The 14,745-nt window shown below is 47.6% G+C and overlaps 1 protein-coding gene across 2 annotated transcripts in view; it reads left to right on the top strand.

Annotated features, from left to right (window-relative positions):
* The first annotated feature begins 9,484 nt into the window (after positions 1 to 9,484).
* The window catches only part of Pdpk1 (3-phosphoinositide dependent protein kinase 1), a 90,042-nt gene continuing 84,781 nt past the window's right edge, over positions 9,485 to 14,745 (top strand). Inside the window, exon 1 of one of the 2 annotated variants that reach the window (XM_004864657.4) lies at positions 9,485 to 9,643. In XM_004864657.4, coding sequence (XP_004864714.1) covers positions 9,620 to 9,643 — 24 coding nt within the window. In that variant the 5' untranslated portion in view covers positions 9,485 to 9,619. The remainder of the gene's footprint in view (positions 9,644 to 14,745) is intronic. The other variant, XM_087203106.1, reaches the window with a different exon arrangement.

A 14,745-nucleotide genomic window follows, 5' to 3' on the forward strand; every position in this document is an offset into this window, starting at 1 on the left:
TCCTCTTGCCTCAGCCTCCTGAGTGCTGGGACTACAGTGGTGTGCCACCATGCCCTGTCCATTTCCAGGCTTTTAATTTTTATTATCTATTTATTGTGGAGGTCCTGAGACAGGGTCTCCAGTCTCACTGTGTAGTCTCAGCTGGCCTTGAACTCACCAAATTATCCTAGGCAGGCCTGGAACGTGGGACCCTCCTGCTTCAGCTTCCCTTCCCAGTAGCTACTGCTCCAGGCTTCCATTTTAACTACTCGTAAGTGTACAAATCAGTGACACTAAGCACACACACACAAACTTCTCTCCAGCCTGTCACATCTCTTTTCACCTTCAAGGGAGACTATTCTGGTTGAGCATTTGTCCCCCAGCCCGTGGCAATAGTCTGCTCCCCCCCCCCCCCCCCCCCCCGTCCTCGGGCCATAGGATTGAGCTGAGGGGGTGAAAGCCAGAGCTTGCGGTGCTGCTTAGGTCAGGCTGGGAGTCATTGCCCTGGCTGTGGGTGACAGTGGCGCAACAACACCCTCCTATCCGCTGAGTCACGGTAGGAGTAGTGACTGGGTTCGAGGCAGTGCGGTTGCTGGTTGGTGGAGGGCACCTAGCCAGGCTTCCTGTCTGGCACGGCACAGTGGGCTCCCGGGTGTTGCGGCGTATGTATCCCGTGAGCGCCTCCTGGCGGCCGTTCCTTGAGCAGCAGCACCTCTGGTGCGCAGGGCGGACCTACGAGTAATGAGGGTTCCAGTCCCGGTGGTTATGACTAAGTTGGATGTTTTTATATCCCACACTCGTTGTCCCAGCTGCCCGGGCACTCCCTGCGGGCTCATGTGTTCGTGGACAGGTGGTGACTGGAGGAGAGGTTGCAGTCCCAGGATAGAGACTCCTGCTGCGCGAGAGGGGCGTGCTTCATCCTTAGACCCAGCAGAAGAGCATGTGAACTCTACTACGTCCAGGTGCTCTCACTGCTGTCTCCCGCAGCTTTCCCAGCTGTGTTTGTCTGGTGGGCGGTGGGGTCGGCGACCTCTCAGGAGTGGGAAAGGGCCTTCCCTGCGGCCCTCTGGATCTTTTCCCCTCCACAGCCGGATCCTGCCCTTTCTATTCTAGTCGCGTCCTGGTCTGTTTTACCACATGGGGTCGCTCTTTTGGTAGTGCCGTGAAGTTCTCTATTTTTAAATTGAGCAAGCAAGTGGGGAGCTTCCCCGATGGGGCCGCGTGGGTCAGTTTCGTGTCATGAAAAGTGCTCAGAGTCCTCGAAGGTAGATGTCCCACGATGGGACACCCCATTCACCTCCCCCACCCCCGCAGCTGAGGACTCGCCCCCGGGTCAGGGATGGGCAGTTCTGGGGACCCAGATACTGTAGGTCAGTTTTCTTGACTCTGTGGTGGCTTTATCCTGTGTGACCCCAGAAGGCCAGAGAAGGCCTTTCTGTGAATTTCTTGTTGATGCTGTATGAAGTTACCACAAACCTGGTGGTTTAAAATAGCAGAAGTGGGGCCGGAGATTTGGCTCAGTGGCACCCGTGCCTGCCAGACAAGCACAAGGTCATGAGTTCGATCCCCGGTACCAAAAAAACCCCCCAAACAAAAAAACTAACTAGAAGAAGTGCCTGCATGGTGGTGCATGGCTGTAATCCCAGCACTCAGGAAGCTGAGGCAGGAGGATCACTTCCAGTTTGAGGCCAGCCTGTGCTACATAGTTCAAGATCAGCCTGAATTAAATAGCAATACCCTGTTGTTGTTGTTTTTAAGCAGAAGTTAAAATAAAATTAAATAGCAGAAGTTTATGATTTTATGGTTTTGGAGGTTCACGTCAGAAATAGGTCTCAATGGGTTGATATCAAAGTGATGACAGATTTTTGTTTCTCCCCAGAGGAGTGGCAGGGAATCTACTTTCTGGCCTGTTCTATTTCCTGGAGGCTGCTGGCTCCTTCCCTCTCAGTTGTATCACTGCAACCATGGCTCTTCCTCTTTTGCTTTCCATTCTTTAGTGGCCTTTGTGACTATATTGCCCACCCCCACCACAGGACAACCCTGGCTACTCTCCCTTTTAAGGTCAGCTGAGTAGCAACTGTAAACCCACCTCCTTCCCATAGAGCAGTGGTGGCGAACCTATGGCACATGTGACACAGCAGGCACACACAGCCCTCTCTGTCAGCACAGGAGCCAAGTTGCCCCAGCAGCTGAGCATTGGGGAACAGTTGTTTCTAAACTAAAAATCTCAATATTCAGGTTTAATGGTAGTTTTGGCACTTTGCGATAAATAAATGAGTTTTGGATTACAGTGTGGGCACTCAGTCTCTAAAAGGTTCACTATCACTGCCATAGAGCATAGCATATTCACAGGTTGGGGAAATAGGAGGTGAACATCTTTGGTGAGGCTGTTATTCTAACTTGAATACCTTTTACAGAGACCTGGGCAAGAGTGCCCCTCTCAGGACTAAAGGAGTGCTGGGGATTTAGCTCAGTGGTTCCACCGCCTGCCTTGCAAGCGGAAGGTCCTGAGTTCGATCCCTGGTACCAAAAAAAAAAAAAGGACTAAAGGAGACACTACTTCCATCCTGGGTTTTGGTTTAGAAGAAGAACACAAGGAAATACTGCATTTTTATCATCAAGGAAATACAATGTATGAAAGTTCCTGTTTTCCTACATTCTTACTAACATTGGATGTTTTCAACCTTTGAGATTTTAACCAGTTTTTGACTTTACAACTGGGGAAGTTGAGGTTTGAGGAAGGCAAGTTAAACTTGTCTGAGATCTTGTGCAACTTTCTGCTTCCTGACTCCCAGTCAGGTTTCTTACTTAGCACCATTTATAGGGGATGTGAATTCACCCACGAGGCTTGGAAACCACTGGGTCACTTTTTAACCCATCCAAGCACCTGCAGCTGTGAGCAAATACATATTGGGAGCTGTGAGCATAGTGATTGAGGACCAGGGAGCAGAGGCTGGTGTTGTTTGAGAATCCCCCTCCTCTCATCTGTCTGCACCCTAGATGGTCTCCCTGCATCCCTGTTTTCCCCCTGTGATCCCTTCTCTGGACCCTACCGAGAAGCTGCAGGAGAGTGTAATACAAAACAGCTGGCCACATTGCCTGGCGAGCTCTTCCCTGGCTTGATAATTCAGTGCCCTTTTTAGCTTGCTTCTCTGTTCTTGTTCCTCCCGTCTCCGCCTAAATGCTACCAGATGGGAATCCTGACCTGGCCTTGGCTAGCCATGTTAGCCAGCCTTGAAAGTAGCCCTCATGATGGTACTCCTGCAGATAGATATGGCAGGCATGATGGTTTATCTTTTTTATTATGTATTTTTAGTACATGTTTGCTGTACATAATGATTACATTTATTGTGGGGAGTTTGTACATGTACATAACACATCTTAATTCTTTTTTGTCCCCTTCTCCGATCCTTCCCTGCTCCTTCCAACTCTTGATCCCCTCCCCATTTGAAAAGTTCTATTTCTTTTCTTCTTTTTTTTAATGAAAAGTTCTTTGTTTAACTTTTTTTTGGTACCGGGGATCAAACTCAGGTCCTTGCGCCTGCAAGACAGGCAGCGGAACCACTGAGCTAAATTCCCAGCCCCTTTTTTATGAAAAGTTCTATTTCAATTTTCCTTCGATTCTCTTTCTCTTTCATTTTGAGACAAGGTCTCCCTATGTAGCTCAGGCTGGCCTTGAACTCACTATGTAGCACAGGCTAGCTTTGAACTCACAGTGATCCTCCTGGCTCAGCCTCCTGAGTGCTGGGACTATAGGTGTGCATTGCTATGCCTGGCTTTGATTCTCTTTTTAAAAATCCTCCTCATCTCTTGTTCCCCTTCCCATTTAAAAAAGATTTCCTTACTTTCTATTACTTAGCCTTTATTTTGCTCTTTAGTTATATTTTGGGTTTCTCATATAGGAGAAATCATATGGTATTTAAACTTGCATGTCTGATTTATTTCACTTAACATTATGATCTTGAGGCACATGGTTTATCTCTTCTGAAGTTAGGCTATAAAAGGCACCATAGCTTCTAGCTTTGGTGTGACCTCTTTTCTCTTGGATCATTTGTTCTAGGGAGAGCTGGTTGCCCTGAGAATTAACCTTTTTGGAAGTGGCTTCTCCAGCCCAGCTCAAGCCTTTAGATGTCTCAGTCCTGAGGGAGCCTGAACCAGACAATCTGATCTGGCCCCTGTCTGGTTTCTGATTCCCAGAAACCATAAGATAATGCAGGCCTGCTGTTTGGAGGCAATTTGTTATAAAGCAGTGGAAATAGAATACCCTCACTGTGAGACCTAGTGACCCCAACATACCATGAGATTGTGGAAGTGACACATGCCTATCATCAGTGCACAGAGGTTCCTGTTTCCTACAGGAGACAGCGCATGCTAATGCAGCCAGTGCTCTGTGCATGAGAGGCAGTCCCCCACCCCACCGTGTTCCAGGCATCCTCTTTCCCCTTCATGACCTCACAGTGTCTGGCCAAGCCACTGCATCCTTGGCTATATGCCATCCTTCAAGCACAGACAGGCTTTAGGCAGGGAAGGGGGAGATAAAAGTGGGGAAACAGACCCCCTCTTTCTTCCGGCCTGGGTGCCAGACCATGTGAGAACATCTTCCCTGGCATCTGTTGTCCTGGGAAAGGCAGCAGACCCATCCTGTAAGGGAGGCCTCCCTCTCCAGAGTAAGTGGAGCTTCTTGGCCAGGCCTGGCCTGGGTCTCACCTGCTGGCTGTCATCAGGTCCCCAGAAGACAGGGCTGTCCTTCCTTGGCCTTCCGATGTGCCCCCCCATTGTCCCTCTGCTGCAGCTCAGCTACCTTCTTCAGGGTAATGACCGCCCCCAATCCCCTCACTCCTTCCTGAGACTACTGGCAGCATCTCCTCCACTCACTGCTCTTTGGGCCCTCCTGAACCATGTACCTTCTCTACAAGTTTCTTCTCCCTTCCTCCTCCCCTGTTTCTCTAGGAATTACTCAAGAACTACACGGTTGCTGTTGGTACAATCGACTCACATTCTTGCACAACTTTAAATTCATAAGCAAGAGATTCTGAGAATTTCCAGGAAGAGGACATTCTTTTCTTTTCTTTTCTTTTCTTTTCTTTTCTTTTTTTTCTTTCCTTTCTTTATCTCAACAGGGTCTTGCTATGTAATTCAGGCTGGCTTTGAACTCAATACATAGCCCAGACTGGCTTTGAACTCACAGTGATCCTCCTGCCTTAGCCTCCTGAGTGTTGGGTTTGCAAGGCATGTGCCACCATGTCTGGTTACTGTGTGTGTGTGTGCGTGTGAAATTTACCCAATCATGAGCATAGGTTGAATTCTAAGTTATATACCTATCTATATTTTGTCATTCTGTTTTGTGTTTTTTTTGTACCAGGGATTGAACCCAGTATCTCCTGCATATCAGGCAAGCATTCTACCAGTGAGCTACATCCCCAACCCACTGAGCTACTTCCTTGTCCACCCCCATTTTATTAATTTTTATTTGTATCGATGTTTCAAGAGACCAAATAGTCTGGTTGTGGTGCTGTACACCTGCAATCCCAGCCACTCAGGAGGCTGAGGAAGGAGGACCACAAGTTCAAGGCCAGCCTAGGTAACTTAGCAACATCCTGTCTCAAAATAAAAAGGGCTAGGGATGTAGCTCAGTGCAAAGGCCCTGGGTTCAATCCCCTGTACTGTGGGAATGGGGGAGAATATGAGAATGAGTAAATTCTAAAAATGACAAATAGCCCCTGGCTCATTCCTCTGAACTCACATCCTGCTTACTAAGGCTTCAAATGTTTTTCCTGTTATCTATGTCTATCTTTCTAAATAATATCTTCATATCTCTTCATTTCTGGTTGTTATCTATTATCTTTCTTGTGAAGAGATGAGGATTCAGCTCTCAGACCCACCCAACTCCCTGCCTCCTCTCCAGGCAGAGTATACTGATTACTGGTTAAATCAGTGTATTTGATCATAACTGTAAATAGCACTCACCAGAGAGGAATGAGAGGAGGTGTGGACTGTGATTCGCTTCCTTTCTGGTAGAGCTGTTTTTCTGGAGTTTTTCTTGTCTCTTTGTCAGCTTCTCAATTCATTTTTTTATGGGGAGAGAATCTACCATTTTTTCAGCATTTTCCTGGAATCTGCTGGAAGCCTGCTCTACTTGGTTCTGGATGCTCCTTGTGGACACCCCTTAGCCCAAGTTCTCACTGTCCATTTAAATTTGAACTACCTCCCTGGGCACTCTTGTGACCCCATATACCTGAGTTTCTTTCTGTCCCACATTTACTATCTTCTAATATGATGTAAGGTTTATTTATTTACTGTGCTTGCTTGCTTTCTCTTACCCCTGCCAGTAGTACTGGCATTTCATAATGTTAGAGGTTTTTGTTTTGTGAACTGTGTCCCGTGTCCAGTGCAGGGCTTGGCATAGAGGAGGGGCTCAATGAACATTGGTTGAATGGACAAATTCTGCGACTTCACTATGCTCCTGGGCAGTCTTTGCTTCTGTTTCCTTCTTATGTCTTTTTTTTGGCAGAGGTGGGGGTTACTTTCTTATTTGGCAGAGCACATTCTTCAGTAACCTTCTGGGTTATGTGAAATATGGGTATGTGAAATATATATAATCCCTATAGTTATGTATATTTGTGTTCAATGTTTAGTGTACTATTTGGCAAATTGCTTCACATGTTTGATGGTAATGAATATTGAGCATCTTTCTCAAAAGGTTGGAAAAATAAAGTAAGTCAAATAAAATGGTTAGCAATCTCTCAAGCCAATTTTTTTCTTTTCTTTTTTTTGGTACTGGGGATTGAACCCAGGACCTTCACACTGATATACATCCCCAGGCATTTTATTTATTTATTTATTTATTTTTATTTTTATTTTTATTTTTATTTTTTTTGGTACCGGGGATCGAACTCCGGTCCTTGCGCTTGCGCAGCAGGTGGCGAAACCACTGAGCTAAATCCCCGGCCCTTATTTTTTTATTTTTGAGATAGGGTCTCATTAAGTTTCCCAGGATAGGCTGGAAATTGCAGTCCTCTTGCTTCAGCCTCCCAAAGTGCTGGGATTTACAGGTGTATGCCACCACATCCAGCCTTTGTTGTTGTTTTGTAAAGTCTCTAAAAGTAGAGAGGAGTGAAGCCTGGACAGTCCAGAGACTATCTAGTCTAGGCCTTGATTTACAGGCTTTGGCATGTGGATGTCTGGATCACAGTCTTGGAACTGCGTGACCTTTGGCAAGAGGCAGAATTGATCCCGTGTGCCTCAGTTTTTTTCCTCTCAAAAGTGGGGCAACAATATCAGGGATGCTTGTTTAGAGTAAATGAGATTAGGAATGAGAATCTCTTGGAGTAAGTTCTGAATAGATGTTAGTGTCTGTTATAGCTGTTTAGTAATTTATTTGGCTTACATAAGATTATGAATTAGTTTACACACACACACACACACACACACACACACACACACACAATTTTTTGAGATGGGGTCTTGCTATGTTGCCCATGCTGTTCTTCTGGGCTCAAGCCAACCTCTTGCTGCAGCCTCTCATATTACTGAGACTACAGGTGCTTGTTACTGTATCTGGGTTTACATTTTCTTTTTTGGTACTGGAGATTGAACTCAGGACCTTGCACTTGCAAGGCAGGTGTGGTGCTGCTGAGCTAAATCCCTGGCCCCTGGGTTTATATTTTCATTATTTTTATTTTCTCACAGTACTGGGAATTAAACACAGAGCCTTACACATGCTAGGCAAATGCTCTACCACTGAGTTGCACCCCTGCACTTTTTTTCCTTCCTTCCTTCCTTCCTCCCCCTTTTTTTTTTTTTTGGTACTAGGGATTGAACTTGGGTTCTTGTGCTTGCGCAGCAGGCGGCGAAACCAATGAGCTAAATCCCCGGCCCCTAAGCAGTAGTTTTTCTTGTGTTTTCTTTTTTTTTCTTTTTTGGTACCAGGGATTGAACTTGGGTCCTTGTGCTTGCGAGGCAGGCAGCGGAACCACTGAGATAAATCCCTGGCCCTCCTTTCTTCCTCTTTGAGGCAGGGTCTTGGTATGTAGTTCAGGCTGGCCTTGAACTCACTACATAGCCCACACTAGCCTCAAACTCCTGGTGATCCTGCTGCCTTAGCCTCCCAAGCGCTAGGATTACAGGCATGTGCCACCATGCCTGGTTTAAAAATTTTGAGACAGGCTGTAGCTAAATTGCCCTGGCTGAGGTTGAACTTGTGATCCTCCTCCCTCAGCCTCCCTAATAACTACTGTACCCTACCACTTGCAGCAAGATTTTTATTTTAAAAAAAGACGTATTACTTTTGGAAAAAAAATCATTTAAAAATATGTGTGGGTCAGGGATAGAGCTCATTGGTAAAGTGTGTGCTTAGCATTAGCATGTGTGAGGCCCTGGGCTCAATCTTCAACATCAAAAACCTAAAATAAAAATACTGTAATTCAAACCTGTAGGTAAAAGGATGATCCTAATTTTGTTTAAAAACATTGGGGTCAGGGGCCGGGGATTTGGCTCAGTGGTTTCGCCGCCTGCTGCGAAATTGCACCTGAGTTCTATCCCGGGTAACAAAAAAAATAAAAAATTAAAAAAGTAGAGGGCTGGGGATTTAGCTCAGTGGTTCTGGCGCCTGCCTTGCAAGTGGAAGGACCTGAGTTCGATCCCCAGTACCAAAAAAAAAAAAGAAAAGAAACATTTGGGGCGGGAATTTAGCTCAGTGGTTCCGCCGCCTGGCCTGCTGCGCAAGCGCAAGGACCGGAGTTCGATCCCCGGTACCAAAAAACCCAACAACAACAAACGAAAAACATCATCATGGGCGGGCATGGTGGTGCACGCTTGTAATCCCTGCATTCGAAAGGCTGAGGCAAGAGGATCCCTGCGAGTTTGAGGCCAGCCTGGGCTACATAGTGAGTTCAAGGCCAGCCTGGAATACATAGCGAGACCCTATCTCAAAAAAAAAAAAAAGTCCATTACCCTAATTAACTTTAATAACCAATAAGAAAAAGGAAATTCGTTAAACATTTACAGGCAAAACCAAAATTCCGAGAGTGGCACCGAGACTGTTGGACAAAGCTAAGGCCGGTGCGTTTCCGCCTCATGAATGAGGGTTAGCTCAAGTCTCCGTGATCATGCGTGTCCGTGGAACTCGTTATATCGCTCCTCGGCGTGCATGCAGGGCAAGCCGACTCCAAATCGAAGCCCAGCCCCACCGCTGCCTCGGGCGTGACCTTGGCCAGGCGGGCACCGAGCCTCAGTTTCCCGGACTAGGAGCGAGGATGACAGCTCAGCTCGGCCCGCCCCGCCCCTCCCCGCCCCTCCCCGCCCCCCACGGTCCGGGATTGGCTCGTGTGGTGTCCTCCTCCCCTGCCGGGGCGGGCCCAAATCCGGAAATGTGACTAGGGATAGAGGCGGGGCCCGCCCGGCCCGCGACGAGCGACGGTGGGTATGGCCAATTGGCTTGGGAGGCGGCAGCGGCGCGGCGGAAGTCCAACCCAGCGTCGTGCGGGGGCGGGGCGGTGCCGGGGGTGGCGGGCGGCGGACGGCGGGGCGGGCACAGGATGAGGGCGGCCATTGCTGGGGCTCCGCCGCGGGGAGGAGGACGCTGAGGAGGCTCAGAGGAGTGCAGCGCTGTGGGGGAGGCGCCCGCGCCGACGCTGGGCCTATGGCCAGGACCACCAGCCAGCTGGTGAGCGCGCGGCAGCGGTGGGGCTCGCTGCCCCGTTATTCGCGAACGCGGCGCCAACCCAGGTCCGGCGAGGCGGGGCGGCCGGGTGCCTCGGCCCGGGCGGCGCCTCACCTGCGGCCGGCCTGGCGGGCTGGACCGTGGGGGCCGTCCGGGGACGCCTTTCGACCGCAGTAGGGAACCCAGGGCCTGGCTGCGCCGGTCGCCGGGCAGCTGGGGCTCTGACAGCGCGGAGGGCGGAGGAGGCTGGGAGGTGTCACCCCGCCGGGCGGGGTGGAAGCGCCTGGAAAGTTTGTTTTCTGCTCGGTTTTGTCTGGAGGCAGTCTCTGTGCTTACCTTGCGGTAGCGTCTGCGGAGGAGCCGGTCCAGGTCTTCACCTGAACCGGGGTCCTGGGAAGCAGAAGGTGCGGGATCCTCCCCTAGGCACCTGATGCTCCAAATTCTTGATTGAGGTGCCGTGGGATCCTAGGGTACTCTTTTCTCAGCCAAGGCATTTGAGTGCCCCTCCTGCTATTCCCACTGCTCAGTGAGGTGGGAAGCTCCGGCAGGCCGGGCCCTGAGGCCTCACCGAGGGGAGCGAGAGCTTGACAGGGAGGAGGGATTTTTTTGGGGGAAAAAAACCAAAACAACCACTTGTTGGAAGAGATGTTTCTATGTTTCTCTGTGTTGCTAAAAGTATCCTTAATGTTTTTATATCTTCCCTTTTTTAAGTCTTGAAGTCTTGGAACCATGTATATCTTGTGAAGTGGGCGATAGAGAATGTCAACACAGCTAGCAATATTTGGTTAAAAAGTAAATTCTCGGGCTGGGGTTACGCTCTGAGTTCATCCCCCAGCACCAGAAAAAACCAAAATCAACAGCAACAATTAAACAACAAGAAGAAAAATGACAAAACTCATTGAAGAGCCAAAAAGCTTACTTAGCTCCTTATCTTTCAGAATTCAGTTTTGTGGTAGGGCTTCTTAATGTTTTTGGAGGGTCTTGAGCCCTTTGGGAATTTGTGGGAAGGTTTAGGACAGGTCGTCTTTAGAGAAGTGTACACAGCTGTATAGAATTTTGTAACTACTTCAGGAGGCTCTTGAGCCTTCTGCAGCTCACCCATGGACTTTAGGTTACAACTTTGTATTGTAGAGATGAGTGATAATTAACCCAAAGTCCAGTTGAGAGAAATGATGAGAGGCAAAAGGGATGTCTTTGATTCTTACAGCACCTATGGCTCTACGCTGGGAGGTGAGGGGCTTGGGCTAGCATGAAAAAAACACAAATTAGGCTGCTGGTGAAACTTAGTAGAGATGGAGCAACAGTCATGAAGTTTATAAAGTGAACTCTCACACAGTATTGTTGCTGCAGTGCAAGGTGTGTATTTGATGGTGTTGGTGAAAGAGGAAAAGAGCACTCTTTCTTTGTGTCCTTGGCACTTCCAAATGATGGAAATATGATTTCTGCAGTTTGCTTTGTACCAGGCAGCTTTTTTTTTTTTTTTTTTGGTACTGGGAATCAAACTCGGTATCTGGTGCTTGTGAGGCAGGTGGCAGAACCACTGAGCTAAATCCCCGGCCCCAACCAGTCAGCTTTTTAAAATGTAAAAATACAGGAATCTAGCAAGCAGAAACGAATTACAGAGTAGAGGCTGGACTTCCATGTAAGGAAGTAAGGGAACCTAGGGGCCACCTAGTGTCCCTGACATGATGTGTGAGAAAATTTGCCATATTTTTGTCAGTAATGGCACAATTAGTCCCAGTATTGAGTTTTCACTTGAGGACCAATAGTGCATGATTGAAGTGGGTTTGAATCTGGACTTTAAGTTGGCACACATGAACTGCTTGAGAAGACCCTTGTCCCAGTTTTCACATAAGCCTTTACACTTGTAACAGCCAACAGGGGGAGCAGTACAAATGGGAAAGGTGGAAAATGGCCTAGTCTAGGGCTAGGTGGGCCACTAAGGTGGGGCAGAGGATATAAGTCTCATTTATCAAGCCCTTACTTGAAGGCAGATACTTTACTGTGTAGTTCATGCATATTATCTTGTGATGTAGATGTGGTTCCCATTTTATTTTTGGACCGGGGATCAAACTTGGGTCCTTAATCGCTAAGCTAAATTCCCGGCCTTTATGGTTCTCATTTTACAGGTGGAGAAACTGAGGTAAAAGAAGTTAAGTACCTGCCTTATAAGTAGCAGAGTGCAATCTGACAAAGACCCTGCTATCACCCTGCCCCTTAGGTTAGGAGCTCTCAAGGGAAGGTCTGCCAGGCATCTGAGCCTAGCACTTGGGATAAGGAAGTCCTTGGTGCCAGTGCCCAGGGTGTCTTTACAAGGGTTAAGCCTGAGTGTCTTGACCATGCTGTGCTGGAGCAGGAGAAACATCTTCATATGGAAGGATAACATACATTTTTTTCGCAGATGGCTGCACTCTATGACCCCTGAGGCCTCTTTTAGCCATGTGCTGTCAGAAAGCAGCTGTTTGGAAAGAAGCTCTGGTTTGTCCTCATTGAGGGTTGATGCTCTGCTGGAGTGAAGCTTGGGACCATCCCTTTGAACTTTTTTTTTCAGTACTGGGGATCGAACTCAGGACCTTTCATTTGTGAGGCAGGCTCGGCACCACTGAGCTAAATCCCCTGAAATCATCCCTTTAGAAAAAGGAGTATCCAGTGGTTTTTGTTTTGTTTTATTTTTGGTACTGGGGATCGAACTTGGGACCTTGCACTTGTGAGGCAGGTGGTGGAACCACTGAGCTAAATCCCTGGCCTCTGCAAGTGGTTTTGTTAAAGGGAGAATTGAATTGGACAGAGCAGGTTCCTGCTTTATTGTGCTTGATAATTTGCAGGGGTGCTGCATCCTTGGGGGAAGGTGATGGGAAGGCAGACAGCAGTGAAAGAAATGGCTTGCAGTTATCACACTCTTTGGTAGCTCCCCCTCATGTTGCATGGTGCATGATTCATTTCTGTGTCCAGTGATGCTCTTATAGTATTTACTAAACTGGTAAGGTGAGGAGGTCCCCATGCTAATAAAAGATAGAAATGAAGGCCTGTTGTACTTTTTTTCCCCCTTCCCTAGTACTTGGGATTGAATCCAGGGCCTATGCACCGAGCCATATCCGCAGAACTTTTATTTCTTTAATTAAAAAAAAAATTTTTTTTTGGTATTGGGGAATCGAACTCAGGACCTTGCACTTGCAAGGCAGGTGTGGTACCACCGAGCTAAATCCCTGGCCCCTTATTTCTTTTTAGATGGAATCTTGCTAAGTTGCCCTGGTAATCCTCCTGCCTCAGTCTTGGGAAAGTGCTGGGATTACACATGTGTACCACCATGCCCAGCTGTTCTGCCTTTTTAAAATTTTTTTAAGTTTTTAAGACAGTATTACTCTGTAATTCAGGCTGCCCTCAAAGTCATTCCAGTCCTTCTGCCTCAGTGCTGGGATTACAGGCATGCACCACCACACCTGACTGTTCTGCTGTTTTTAACATGCATTTTAGTAGAAAGGATCACAGCAGCAGCCTGCAGAGATGGGTCTGAAAGAGATGTGGGTAGCTTCTTGAGTCAGGTTCTAGCCTCTAGTATGCTTTCAGCAGGGTTTCAGAGGAGAGAATTAGGTGGCTCCTGGACACGTGTGTCCCCCTTTTCAGTGTGTGTCCTCATTCAGTGAGTCCCCTGAGCCTGAGTTGGGATGCTCTGGGGCAGCAGATTGACCCTGGTGATTAGCTTGGAAGCACTGCAGGAATGAGGGGTGAGAGCAGCCCGTCCCATTTGGATGATGCATTGGTGGAGAGTGGCCTCAGCCTGCATTTTTCCAAGGACAGACACCTTTGGTGGGATGGACTTGGACCAAATCCCATGGGGCTTTCTGTGAGGAGAGCAAATCGCTGCTGAGGAGCACTGGGTGCAGAAATGACCCTCAGCAGGTGCAATGCCAAGGCCACGTGAGTGTGCTCCTGGTCTGCCCTTGGGATGGCAGGTGGTAATGGGGCGCATGGCACAGTTGTTTTGAAGGCTCGTTCAAAGGGCAGTGCATGGGGGAGGAAGTGCTGGTGTGGAAACTAAGTTTTGGACATGCAGTGCTTAGGTCTTCTCAGTCAGGCATTGTTCAGTGACTGGATCACATTCTTGTTCCGTGTGATACCAGGTCCTTTTTTTTTTTTTTTGGTATCGGGGATCGAGCTCTGGACCTTGCGGTTGAGAGGCAGGCGCCAGAACCACTGAGCTAAATCCCCGGCCCTACCAGCTCCTTTTTAAAAAATTATTTAAATGCTGCTAGATCACAGGGAGAGTGCATTTTCTCAGAATCATGGAGAATGTGTTCTGACTGAGAAGAGAAAAGCCTGTTTGGGTTTTTGTTTGATTGATTGATTGATGAACCTAGAATTTTTGTACTGAGCTACATCTCCAGCCTATTTTATTTTATTTTATTTTATTTTATTTTTTGACTTTTTGAGATAAGGTCTCACCCATAGTTCAGGCTGGGCTTGAACTTGTGAGGATCCTCCTGCCTCAGCCTCCCAAGGTCTGGGTAACAGGTGTGTGGCACCACACCTGGTTTCTATTTTTTATTATATGTTTGCAATACGTAGTAATTATACTCAGCTTTTGATACATATACATCTATCTGGATCATTTTTATTCCTTATGTACCACTCTGCCTCACCCTCCCTAAAATTTTTGTTTGTTTGTTTTTGGTATCAGGGATTGAACTCAGGCCCTTCCGCTTGCAAGGGAGCTTGCAAGGGAGGCGGTGGCACCACTGAGCTAGGCACCACTGAGCTAAATCCCCGGCCATCCCTCCCTAAATTTTTTTAAATTTTGAGATGGGGATCTCACTGAGTCCCTGAGTTTCCCAGGCCGGGCTGGAATTTGTGATCTTCCTGCCTCAGCCTCTCAGTGTTGAGATTATAGGTGTGTAACCACCACACTCAGCTCCTGTTTAGTTTCTTGATGACTGTTGGAATCTGCTTTGGTACCTGACTTTGGTTGCATTTATATAGATAGTTGCACAGTCTGTTTCCATTGTAGTCCAGAAAGTTTTCCTGATGCTTAAGTTGAAATTTTAATTGCGAGAAATTCAAAGGTGTTTTGAATGTGTTTAGAGAGATACTTAGTTCATTATAAAAGA

Source organism: Heterocephalus glaber, unplaced genomic scaffold, assembly GCF_053883595.1.
Source record: "Heterocephalus glaber isolate CG9 unplaced genomic scaffold, H.glaber_assembly_v1.0 deba00001781, whole genome shotgun sequence".
Classification (NCBI taxonomy): Eukaryota; Metazoa; Chordata; class Mammalia; order Rodentia; family Bathyergidae; genus Heterocephalus; species Heterocephalus glaber.